This window comes from Pleurodeles waltl, chromosome 1_1 (assembly GCF_031143425.1).
Source record: "Pleurodeles waltl isolate 20211129_DDA chromosome 1_1, aPleWal1.hap1.20221129, whole genome shotgun sequence".
NCBI lineage: Eukaryota > Metazoa > Chordata > Amphibia > Caudata > Salamandridae > Pleurodeles > Pleurodeles waltl.
This window is the reverse complement of record NC_090436.1, coordinates 899,201,274-899,214,892: the sequence shown is the minus strand read 5'-3', so window position 1 is coordinate 899,214,892 and position 13,619 is coordinate 899,201,274. Positions and strand designations below refer to the sequence as shown.

Below are 13,619 nucleotides of genomic sequence, written 5' to 3'. Positions count from 1 at the left end.
CTGCGCGGTTTAGGAACAAGCTGGGTTGGGGGGTGTGGGCTGTGGGTGCCCCTAGGCCAGGGCGATCATGCCAGGGTAGGACCCTTGTTTGCAGGCTCTGAAGCACCCCTACCCCAATGGTACAATTGGGCAGCTACTACTGTGCAGGGTCCTGTGGGTGTCAGGTGTGCATGTGCTGGCGTCAGGCATTGTACCCCATGGGCTGGTGACTACCATAGTAAGTGGTTGGGCAAGGCCTAGTGCATAGGGCAGCTCAGTGTGTGTTATGTCCCCCAACATTAGTGGTGTTGCTGGCATTGACCATATGTATCCTCTGTCTTTACCCCCCTTCTGGTTTTGTCACCCTGTCCTTGTGTGCATTAGCATCATCTGGCAGAGTAGGTAAGGCACCGGCGACCGAGGGAGCTGCATCCCACATGGCCCATGAGGGTGAATTCACGGAGGGTGAAGGCACCAGTGGGACGGAGGGCGATGGGAGCTCCACAACGGGGACAGGAGGGGATACCAGTGACAGTAAGTCCTCCTCTGATGGAAGCTCCCTGGCGGTGGTGGACATCTGTGCCCACCCCAACAACAGGTACAGCCGCCACCCCCCTACCTACTGTGCCCTCCCAGCAGCTCCTCAGCGTGTTTCCTGTGCCCGCTCACCCAGAAGGGTGGGCATCTCCTTCGCCCCAGGCACCTCAGGCCCTGCCCCAGTCAGCCCTGCTGCTCTCAGTGAGGAGGCTATTGACCTCCTGAGATCCCTCACTATTGGGCAGTCAACCATTCCAAATGCCATCCAGGGTGTCGAGAGGCATTTGCAGCAAAGAAATGCATACCTGGAGGGCATTCATTCTGGCGTGGCGGCCCAACAGAGAGCATTTCAGGCTCTGGCCTCAGCACTAATGGCAGCCATTGTCCCTGTGTCCAGCCTCCCCCCTCCAACTCCTACTACCCCGACCCAATCCCCTTTACTTCAACCTATCCCAAGCACACCTTCAGACCAGCTTGCACACACATCAACACACAAAAGTAGCTCAGGAAAACATAAGCACCACACATCATCACACAGGCACTCACACAAGCACCATACCCATGCACACATACCAACATCCACTTCCTCCACTGTGTCCCCCTCCTCCACGTCTTCCACCTCCCTCCCAGCCTGGTCTCCACTCACACCTGCATGCACTACATCATCAGCCACTGCCTCTATCACCAGCACGCCCATCACAACTCACCGCCCACGAGCAATCACAACCTCCACAACCATTCACACGTCCCCTGTGTCCTCTCCCAGTGTGTCTGTGAGCTCTCCTCCCCAAAGTACACAAACTCAGGCACACACCCACTCAACAGCCATCTACCTCACAACAGCCTCCAGCCCATGCACCTTCACCCAAACTCAGCGGACGTATACCTCCTACAACCACTACCTCTTCCTCCACTCCCTCACCCCCTCCAGCTTCCCGTCCCAATGTGTCAAACTTTTCCTAGCTAATATTAACTTCTTCCCTACACCCCTCCCTCCCCCGTCCTTCCCCTAGGGCCAGAATGTCTAGATCCCAGCCCAGCACCTCAGCCACCAAATCTGCGTCTGCTGTGATCCCTGCAAGTCCAGGTAGATCGAAGGGACACCCGTCAGAGCTGTCAGTGTGCCACCTACAGCTGTGAAGGACCACCCGATTCCGCCACCTGCCAAGGCACCCAGCAGGGGAAGGTCGCACCACCCACCCAGCAAGGCCTCATCCAGACACAAAGAGGACAGTGCCAAGCTCCCAGCAGCGACTGCCAAGGTGAGGAAGGGACACAAGACAAAGGGCAGGTCACCTCAGGGCACAATGCCTCCTGGCGAGGGGCTGGTGACCACCATTTCCTTAGAGATGCCAGCGACCTGTACCATGGTCACCACCGCCGCAATGACTGCCACCTGCATCGCCGATTGCACCGCCACCTGCACCGCCCCTGCCACAACGTCATTCCGCAGCATCCTCCCCAAGGATCAGCCATCCGAGGCTGCCGGAGACGGTCTGGTGTCTCCCTCCACTACTACAGACACCTGCACCACGGGCAGCACCAGCAACATCTCCCCGCAGCCACCGCCACCTGCACCACCATCTGCACCGCCACATGCCCAGCCGGTGGCACTATATCGATGTCAGCAGCATCCCCAGTGGGCAGCCGTCTGAGGGTGCAGATGACGTCCTGGACCCTGGATACGTCACATGAGGCACCAGCACTGGCACTACCAGCAGTTTGCAGCCTATGTCGCCACAGGATGGAGTGTGGCTCTGCCTTCATGGAGTATCATGCTACCTTGTTCCATGTACATCTTGTGGCTCAGACACCCAGGTGAGAGGATATTAACTGCCACACCCCAGGTGCAGCATCACTGGACACAATGCCCCCTGCAGAACCAGTGGGGATATGCATCCACTCCCCCTATCCTTGGTAGTATGAAGCACTCTGGGCACAATGGACCCTCCAGAACCAGTGGAGAAATACATCCACTCCCCCTATCCATGGTAGGATGAAGCACTCTGGGCACAATGCCCCCTCCAGAACCAGTGGAGAAGCCATCCACCTGAGAGACTGGCTTTGCACTCCCCAGGACCAAGCAGTGGGCAAACCACCCACTTGAGAGACTGTGGCTTTGCACTCCCCAGGACCAAGCAGTGGGCAGACCACCCACTTGAGAGACTGTAGCTTTGCACTCCCCAGGACCAAGCAGTGAGCAGACCACCCACTTGAGAGACTGTGGCTTTGCACTCCCCAGGACCAAGCAGTGGGCATGGATCCCCCTCGTGGGGCAGTGGCGTCGTACCATCTTCCGGCTGAGGTGCCCCCCTCCCCCGACCCCTTCCCCCTGAAGTGCCTCTGATTTTTCTACCTGATGCCCCTGCAGTGTTCTCTCCGTTTTGAGGCAGGTGTCATGTGTGGTCTTTGCCCATGCTTTTTGGGTCCACGGACATTTACAAGGGACAGTGTACGGCCTTGTGTATATAATGTAAAAAAAAATTGTATATACTGATTTAAATTCTATTGCTATATCTGAATGTTCCAATATAACACTGGTTAGGCTCATTTCCTTTTGTCCTTGCGTTCTTCCAGGGGGTAACAGGGTGTATCAGTAATGTTGTTGGATGTGTTGGTGTGTATGTTGAGGGTGGGGGTGTTACGTGCCGTGTGTCTGTCACTCCCCCCCCCCCCCCCCCCCCCCCGCACCTGTGTGCTAGGCACAGTACTCACCGTCGTTGCCGCCGCCTTCTTTCTACTTCCTGGTGTATGAGAAGATACACGAACATGGGGAGGAACTGCAATTCGGGCTTCATTGCATCATGGTTCTTCGTGGAGTGTCGAAAGGTGAGTGGTTCCCCTTCGATGTACTGTTTCCGCCATGGTTTTGATGTCGTTGGTACCACCCCAGAAAAGCTGGCGGATTGGCCTCTCATAATAGGATGGGATGGGCAGTACCTTGTCTTCCGCCTGTCTGTTGGCGGTGACTGCTGCGGTGTTTGTTGCTACCCGCCGTGGCAGTCGGAGTGTTAAAAGTGGCTGTCTATGTTGGCAGTGTCCGCCGTGGTCGTAATCCCATTTTTTTTTTTACCGTCGGCCTGTTGGCGGTGTTACCGCCGCTTTAACACCAACCGCCAGGGTTGTAATGAGGTCCTATATCTCATTTTGATATAGTTTACAGAGCCAGCTTCCAACATTGGTGGATCAGCAGTGGGGTGTAAGACTTTGCATTTGCTGGACTACTCAGCCAATACCTGATCACACGACTAAATTTCAAAATTGTCATTAGAAAATTGATTTTTGAATTTTTTACTATTTTTCCAAATTTTTAAAAGTCCTGCTAGGGCCTTTTGTAACTCCCTGTTAGCATCCCTTTTAAAGTTTAAAAGGTTTGTAAAAGTTAGGATTTAAGTACTAGATGTAGATTTTAGTTTCTTGATAAGTAATCCCAACTTTCAGAGACATAATGACTAGCACAGATGAGATGGTGATAGAACTTAGCCTCACCCCTAACCTCCATCTAGGAATGGCAGAGCTAAGGACTCTCTGTAAGCTAAGACAAATTAGAACTGGTTTGAATCCTACCAAGGCCAAGCTCCAGGAGCTCTTGGCAGAATACACCAGGGACCACCCCACTGAGGTGGAAGACCTCCCCTCAGATAAGGAAGAAATTAGTGAACAGGAGGAAGAACGCCCCCCTACTGTCCTAATTAATGAGACTAGGGCTCCAAGACCCCTGTCTCCACAGATCAGAGTCAGAGATTCTTGGTCTTACACAGGGGAGTCCAGTCCCTTCTAAACATTGAGGACAGCCTCAATGAAGAGGACATACTTTTAGCAAGGATGGCCACAAGATTAGATTTGGAGAAACAGCTCCTAGCCATAGAGAGGGAGAGAAGATAAATGTGTTTAACACCCATATATGGTAGCAGCAACTTAAATAGGGTCAGAGAGAATACTGACATCCTACAAAAACCCCAAAGGGATTGTTACTAAATATGAAGAAGTTGATGATATCACCAAATGGTTCACAGCTTTTGTGAGAGTTTGTGCAACCAGAAAAGTAAGCAGATATCACTGGGGAGCTCTCCTGTGAGAAATGTTCACTGGTAAGTGTAGGGAAAGACTCCCCACACTCTCTGGTAAGAATGCAGAATCCTATGACCTCATAACGGCTACCATGATTGAGGGCTTTGGATTCTCAACTGAGGAGTTTAGAATTAGGTTCAGGCGGGGTCTCACAAAACCTCCAGCCAGTCCTGGGTTGATCTTGTTGACTTCTCAGTTAAAACACTAGATGGTTGGATAACTGGCAGTGGAGTGGATGACTATGATGGGCTGTATAATTTATTTATGAAAGAACATATGTTAGGTAATTGCTTCAGTGATAAGTTGCATCAACATCTGGTAGACCTAGGTCCAATTTCTCCCTAATAATTGGGAAAGAAGGCAGACCACTGGGTCAAGACAGGGGTGAGCAAAACATCCACAGGGGGGTGACCAAAAGAAAGGGGTCGCAAAGCTTCCCCAGGGAAAGGGTGGTGAGACATCCAAGGACAAAACAAAGGAGTCTTCACAAGGGCCCCAAAAACCTGCTCAGGAGGTGAACCCGAGCCTCTTCACAGTCCACAAATGGTTACAAGGGTACAAACTTTGATCCCAGGAAGGCCTGGTGTGTCAACTGTAGACAGCATGGACCCCAAACTGGAAACAAGGCCTGTTCCAAGAAAAGTCCCACCACTACTACTCCAGTTAGCACTGGAATAGCCAGTCTCCAGGTGGTATCAACAGTGTGCCCAACGGAAATCAGGGTTCACACTGAAGCTACTTTAGTCTCAGATGGTAGAGTGGATCTAGCCACACTAGCTGCCTGGCTGCCTAACATGCAGACATAGGCAGCAGCTCTTGATAAATGGGAAGAAGGTGTAAGCCCTGAGGCATACAGGTGCCAGTGTCACCATGGTGACAGACAAATTGGTTTCCCCAGGACAGTATCTAGCTGGAAAGACATATCTGGTCACCAATGCTGACAATCAACCTAAAGTCCATCCCATGACACTGGTGACTTTAGAATGGGAGGGGTTACTGGCCTGAGACTGCAATTTCTGTAGAGTGTTTGCTAGGGAATGATCTGGAGTCCTCAGCATGGGCTGAGGTAGAGCTAAAGACCCACGCAGCCATGCTGGGTATCCCTGAACTGGTGTGTGTTAAGACAAGAGCACAGAGCAGAGCACAGGGTGAAAAAGAAGTGTTGGAGCCTGGAATAATGGCCCAACCTTCCAGGAGAAAAAGCAAGGGGACTGGGGGACCAGCCTCTGTACAGCAACAGAAACAGGACCACTCTTCCCAGGAAGATGTCCTATCCCCTGAGGGAACTGAGTCCATGGATCTGGAGCCTTACCAGGAAGAGCTTTTGGGCCCAGGGAGATCATCAAGGCAACAGCTGTGCCAGGGACAAACGACTTGTCCCACTCTTGAAGGCCTGAGAAAGCAAGGAAGTGTCAGTGGATCCCACAGGGTCTATTGGGAGGATGGACTACTTTACCTGGTGCCACTAGTACAGTGGTAGTGCCTCAGGAGTTTAGGGAGTTCATTCTGACCTTAGCCCATGACATTCCCCTAACAGGGCATTTAAGACAAACCAAGACATGGGAAATATTTGTTAACCATTTCTATTGGCCCAGTATGTCCCAGAATGTAAGGGAGTTTTGCAGCTCCTGTGTCCCTTGTCAATCAAGTGGCAAGACAGGTGGCCATCAAAAGCCCCTCTCATTCCACTTCCAGTGGTGGGTCCCCCTTTGAAAGAGTGGGTGTGGATATAGTGGGTCCACTTGAACCTCCCACAGCCTCAGGGAATCAGTATATCCTAGTAGCAGTGGATCATGCTACCAGGTACCCTGAAGCAATTCCTCTTAGGCCCAATACTGCCCCTGCAGTAGCCAAAGCACTCATTGGTATTTTTACCAGAGTGGGATTTCCAAAGGAGGTGGTTTCTGACAGAGGTACTAATTTCATCAGCTTACCTTAACACATGTGGAATGAGTGTGGGGTGACTTACAAAATCACCACACCATACCATCCACAAACCAGTGGTCTTGTGGAAAGATTTACAAGACATTGAAGGGGATGATCATGGAGCTCCCTGAAAAACTCAAAAGGAGATGGGATGTCATCCTGCCATGCCTGTTTTTCACCTACAGAGAGGTGCCTCAGAAGGGAGTAGGGGTTTCCCCCTGTGAACTCCTGTTTGGCCATCCTGTTAGGGGACCACTAGCACTTGTAAAAGAAGGCTGGGAGAGACCTCTCCATGAGCCTAAACAGGTGGTGGGCTATGTGCTTGGCCTCTGCTCAGGGGTGGCAGAGTACATGGAAAAGGCAATCAAAAGCCTTGAGGCCAGCCAACAACTCCAGAAGTTGTAGTGTGACTAAAACGCTGCAACAGTTCAATTCAAACCAGGGCAGAATGTTTGGGGTCTATAGCCTGTGGCTCCCAGGGCACTCCAGGACAGATGGAGTTGCCCTTACCCAGTGCTAGAAAAGAAGAGTCAGGTCACTTACGTAGTGGACCTGGGCACTAGCAGGACACCCTAAAGGGTGATCCATGTTAACAGTCTTAAGCTTTACAATGACAGGGCAGACATAACCGTGTTGATGGTTACTGATGAGGATCAGGAAGCAGAAAGTGAACTTCTCCCTGACCACCTCTCAACTGTCCCCAAGGATGGATCAGTAGATGAAGTTGTCTATTCAGACACCTTCTCTGCCCAACAGCAAGCTGACTGCAGGCAAGTCCTCCAGCAGTTTGCTGAGCTCTTTTCTTTGACCCCTGGACAGACACATCTGTGTACCCATGATGTGGACACAGTAGACAGTTTACCTGTCAAAAACAAAATATTCAGACAGTCTGACCAAGTCAAACAAAGCATCAAAGTGGAAATCCACAAGATGCTGGTGTTTGGAGTGATAGAGCACTCTGACAGTCCCTGTGCTAGCCCAGTGGTCTTGGTCCCCAAACCTCACCCCAAGGATGGAAAGGGAGGGATGAGGTTTTGTGTGGACTACGGAGGGCTCAACTCTGTCACCAAGACAGATGCTCACCCCATACCAAGAGCAGATGAACTGATCGATAAATTAGGTGCAGCCACATTCCGAAGTACTTTTGACTTAACTGCAGGGTACTGACAAATTAAAATGGCACCTGGAGCAAAAGAGAAAAACGCATTCTCAATACCTGATGGGCATTATCAGTTTACTGTCATGCCCTTTGGCTTAAAGGATGCTGCTGCCACCTTCCAAAGGCTGGTGAATCATGTCCTTGCCAGCTTTTAGTCCTTTAGTGCAGCATATCTAGATGATATTCCTGTCTTTAGCTCCAACTGGCAGGATCACCCGGTCTATCTGAAGAAGGTTTTGCAGGCCCTGCAAGCAACAGGCATCTCTATCAAGGCATCTAAATGTCAGATAGGGCAGGGTACTGTCGTTTACTTGGGACACCTTGTAGGGAGGAAGCACAAGGAGGGTGTAGCCACCCTCAGGGACAGTAGTCATTGGCTACTCCCCATTATTTCTAACATACCCCTACATTTAGTATTTAAGGTCAACCCTGAACCCAGCAAATCAGATTCCTGACGACCTACAAAGAAGGACTGCTGACCTGAAAACCCCGCAGAGAAGACGGAAGACGACAACTGCTTTGGGCCCAGCCCTACCGGCCTGTCTCCTGATTCAAAGAATCTGCACCAGCGATGCATCCTGTGGGCCCAGCGACCTCTGAGGTCTGCCCTGCAACTACAAAGGACCAAGAACTCGTGAGGACAGCAAGACTTTCCACCTCCAGCAAGCAGAAACCATCTTTAAATTGGCTCTCACCTCACTCTAGAAGCGTGCGTCGCCACCACTCTGCACCCGACGTTCCTGGCCGTGTCCAGAGAAACCAGCGACCCAGAGAGAGGATCCCCAGGCGACTCGGATGACCCTGGGCTAACATCTTTGCACCCCCACGACGACACCTGCAGAGGGAATCCCATGGACCCCCCTGACTGCGACTGCCCGGAAAGAAGAAAGCCGATGCCTGGAAGAAGCACTGCACCCGCAGCCCCCAGGCTTGTGAAGAACCAACCACCGGTGCAGCAGTGACCAGCAGGTGGCCCTCACACTTGCCCATTCGGTGGCTGGCCCGAGAAGCCCCCCTGTGGCCCTGCCTGCAACGTTTGAGTGACCCCGGGTCCCTCCAATGATTTCAATTACAAAACCAATGCATTGTTTGCACACTGCACCCGGCCGCCCCTGTGCCGCTGAGGGTGTGCTTTGTGTGCCTATTTGGGACCCCCCAGTGCTCTACTAAACCCTCCTGGTCTGCTCCCCAAGGACACAGGTACTTACCTGCCAGCAGACTAGGACCGGAGCACCCCCTGTCTCCGTAGGCTCCTATGTTATTTGGGCCCCTCTTTGACCTCTGCACCTGACCAGTCCTGTGTTGCTGGAGCTGGGTCTTTGGGGTTGACTTGAACCCTCAACGGTGGCTACCTATGCCCCGGAGACAGAACTTAATAGTTTTCTATATAAAAACCTGTTGGCCTGGAGTTAAGTCATTGACTGTGTGTTCTCATTTATTGCCTGTGTGTGTACAACAAATGCTCAACACTACACTCTGATAAGCCTAACTGCTCGACAACACTACCACAAATAAAGCATTAGTATTTCTTATTATTGCCTCTGTCTAGCCTCTTGGGGAGCCCCTGGACTCTGTGCACACTATGGGCCTCATTACAACCTACTGCCACGGACAGGCTGGCAGGAAGGGGACTCGTAGTCCCCTGGAAGCGCTGCCCTGGCAGATTAAAACCACCGGGACGACCGTGGCGGGAAACGACCGGTCCCGGCCGTGGCGCTTTCGCCACGGTCGTAATCAGCAAAATTGTACCGCCAGCCTGTTGACGGTACAATCGCCGAAACAGCCCGGGTGGTCTTTGACCGCCAGGGTTGTAATGAGGCCCTATATCTCATTTTGATATAGTATATATGGAGCCAGCTTCCTTCACCAGTCCATCACTTTGCCTACTTTTTATGCAACTCCACATCCTTCTCATAAGGAGGAGAGACTCCACTGCCTGGATCCAAAAAGAGTGTTGGCGTTCTATCTGAATCGTACTAAAGATTTCCAGGTTGAATATGTGGGTGTGAAGAAAGGGAAGGCGGTGCAAAAATGTACCATCTCTCGATGGGTACTTTTTGCATCAAAATCTGCTACGCTTTGGCAAAGAATTAACCTCCTGAGGGCTTGTGCACTCATTCCACCAGAGCAATTGCTCCTTCCATTGCGTTAGCACCCGAAGTTCCTGTCCTGGATATCTGCCAGGCAGCTACGTGGACATCCTTGCACAGGTTTACTGATCATTACTGCCTGGACAGTCATTTCTGCAGGGATGGCTACTTCGGTTGTTAGGTCCTGCAGGACTTTTTTCGTATGATCTTGGTTCGCAGCCCACCTCCGATGAGGTCATTGCTTAGGTATCTATTCCAAAGTAAGGAATATGTAATAATTCTTTATCATATGTACAAGTTACTTACCTTCTGTAACAATATATCTGGTAGAGGCATATTTTAGTTGCATCCTCCCAGCTTGCCGAATGATTTCTAGGGATAGGGCTTCCCCATTCAAGGCCTTAGCTCTGGCACACCAATTTCAGTGTTCTTTGTGGCTCGGCGCTTTCGCTTGGAAAGTCGGGAAAAGCAACTGGCGTCACTGCGCTGCGTAACGTCTATGAACCACTCCCAACGTCACCACGGCGACTATGACGCCAACGACTCAACGCCACCTAATTGCGTGCCAGGGTATTGCTCAAAGAAAGAAATCTCCGGATCCAGTCTGACGCCTGGGGAAAATTCTAAGGTAAGGAATTTGCAACTAGAATATGTATCTACCAGATATATCGTTACCAAAGTAAGTAACTTGTACTTTGAAGCAAATAGCCGTAGGCAAATAGACATTTCTTTTCTATGGACTTTTAAGAGTTATTGCTCTTATGTAAATTGTTGGTTTGTAAACCTATAAGGGTAGCATCTCTTTCATTAAAACCTGTTGAATTGTGCCTGAGTGTTATTTTATGAACTCAGTCAACTAAAGTAATCTCTTGTCTGGCTTATTAAATGTGTTGGATGTGTGCCAAGACTATGTATGTGTTGGCCTTTCTCTTGTTTATTACATGGAGAGTAGCAAATAAGTTTTGTACATCGACAGGTAAAAAAGACAGATCAAGATCATGTTTGACTACTGAGAGAAGGGGTAGAGATGGGTATCCTTTAGGATGAGCCAGGCTGGATGGTGTGGCAGCATTTTTAGGACTAGGTTTTAACTGTGCAGTTGTCAAACAGACCTCTTGCTTTTGGATCCACCTCTTTAAACCATTTCCTTTCTTCAAGCAACCTCTTTCAGCAATTTGCTGTGGACTTTGTCAATCAGTCCTTTGCTCAGCCTAGTTGAGTATTCTCTCACCTAAAGCTGTTATCTTTTTGGGTGTTTCCTTTTGCTTGCGTTGAGTTACATGTGGTACTACTTTACAATTCTAGTCTCCTTGGCTCCTTCATGTGTTTCCGACACTAATGTTATAGCCTTGCTTGTGTGGCACATTGAACCCATACCAGTTGGCTTTGCCAGTGCTTATTTTGATATTTTAGGAGTATGGGATACCATTCTGTGCAACAATGTAATGCAGTGTGCTCGTTTCCAACAGTGTTTATAGCAATTTTCTAAATTTTTGTTTTTTAGGCTTTTGTCAACAATTTTCAAGCTGCCAAGGATGCTTTGACCGAAGTAACTGTTCAAGCAGCAGAGAAAGCTGCTTCAGGTGTAAAAGAATTTGCTCAGAGGAGTTTCCGTCTAGCCCTTGATATCAATGTTAAAGCACCTGTAGTAATTGTACCACAGTCTGCTGTGTCCACAAATGTCCTAGTGGCTGATTTTGGTCTCATTACTGTAAAGAACCAGTTCTTCATCGTTGCCACAAAGACACGGTGCAGCCTTCCTCCTGTCATTGACTCGATGATGGTGAAGCTTAGTGAGCTCAAACTTTACAGGTAAACGCCTGTCCCTTTGTTTTTCAGAAGTTAAATCATTCAGAAATGACAATACGATGCTCATTTTAATTTTGTTTTCTTCCCGCTTCATGCCCTTGCTCCTTTGTTCATAAATGTGGGTGTCACCTGTTCAGATTTTACAAAACATGCAGGCAAGTAGAACGATACGAAGGTGTCATGCATGAGCAGAGTGGTTCATGTGCATGCACATTTCATGACTTGCACTTGTCTCTTCGCGAATGAAACCTTGGTTGTTTTTTTGTACTTTGGTGTTTGCAAGACAGAGGCATGTATTTTCAGATTGAACGTGCTGTTGCATGCTGTTATTATTACTGTAATTATTGAAATTATGTTGCAATGGTTTTATATGCATTGGTTTCTTTCTGAGATAAAGTAGTGTTCCCTCTTGCTTCAGAATGCTGTGTGTATAAAGTTCCAGGTGTATTAGCAGTACTCAGCAGTGACGACCAAATGAATATATGTTGCTTTAAATGTCACGGTCACTTTTGTCTGTAGGAATGCAGGAGTTGGAAGACAACTAAGAGTGGAATTAAACACAAAAAGGAAGCCTCTATTATGCCATTCCGTACTTATATGACGGCTGTGAGTTAGAGAGTAATGAAGCTGCAGTGAGCATTGCTTTCCTCTTTTAAAGTGGAACAAATGAGGCTTCAGTAGAAAAGTAGGTCAGGTGAAAATGCCTAATGCAGTGATGAGTGACTTCCATAATACAGCAAAATCTTCAAACAAACGCAATGGATATCCCTGGGAGCATTTGCTTCTGGGTTGTCTTATTTAACTGCTCACCAGGATGTCATATAATGTCCTCCAAGTCCTGCTTATATTAAAACCCACATCGTCATGCGATTCAGGTGTTACAGAAAAACATCTATCAACCACCTACATTAATGAGGTCTGCAAAGGATGTTGGGTTCTGTTCCAAAAGGTTATGCAGCCCTTACATTGTCAACAGCATTCGATTTCATCTTAAAAAGCACACTTTAACACTTACCAAGAACCTGGTTATAAATTTGCTTTTGAATTCATAGTCTCAGGAATAAGTTAAATATCACTCCATGATATGAGGTGAAAACATATTTGTATAAACAAAATACAATAAATGGCGTTGTAGAACGTACAGGGGCAGTGCATAGCATCAAAGCAATACATTATTTCAAATTAGTATTATGATGGCATAGTGACGGAAAACTATAGTTGATAAATTATCTGCAACATACTGACTATATGACCGAGTCATGACCGAGCAATAGTACCGTAGTAAAGTTATCAGTGAAAAATTAACTAATTTCCTGATGTGGTTTACTTCATAGTGGTTTAACCACTTGAGTTGCAAGAAGAGGTTTGGGAAGGGCGACATTGCAGAGAGTTTGTATCAGAAGTACTAAGTGCAAAGTATTTAAAAGCATGTTTAAATTTGGAGGCATGCCCAAAAACAAGTGAAGTGTCCGGAAGAAACATTAGATATACTATATAATGGTCAGAATCTCACTAAGTGTTCATTGGCATGCTGTTTAAATAGCATTGCACACTGTGAAAAATAAATAAATACTAGTTTTGTGACTTCTGTGTTGGGAAAGCGATGTTGCTGTTTGAATTTTTTTTTGCTGGTGAGTAGGTCTACCTGAAGACTCCTCACCTTCTGAATACCTCAGGTGCCAGTCTGAATCTGCAAACTCTTCAATACCTCCTACAGTGGGGGGGTGAAAGGAATAAATGGCGCTCTATATCCCACAAATTAAAAAACAAAATCTCATAACGCTACTGCTGATGGAGAGCCACACCCCCACTAGTGTCCTACGTGATGACCGAGGTTATCACTAACAATAAATCTAATCAGCCTGTGTTATTAGTGTCCAATCAAACTTGTTTAGTGCAGTTACTCACAATCTACATTGACCTGCTCAGAAAAAACGTCTACACATGAGTATTAGAGAACATATCATATATTCTGTCCAATAGATTCAAATTAATTTTCATTGAATACATTATAACACAAAATCCAAGTTCGTCACACTCTTATATAA

The 13,619-nt window shown here is 48.3% G+C and overlaps 1 protein-coding gene across 2 annotated transcripts in view; it reads left to right on the top strand.

Annotated features, from left to right (window-relative positions):
- VPS13A (vacuolar protein sorting 13 homolog A) overlaps positions 1 to 13,619 on the top strand; it is a 1,844,906-nt gene that overhangs the window by 638,937 nt on the left and 1,192,350 nt on the right. For both annotated transcript variants that reach the window (XM_069230089.1, XM_069230094.1), the window contains exon 33: positions 11,267 to 11,574. In XM_069230089.1, coding sequence (XP_069086190.1) covers positions 11,267 to 11,574 — 308 coding nt within the window. The remainder of the gene's footprint in view (positions 1 to 11,266; positions 11,575 to 13,619) is intronic.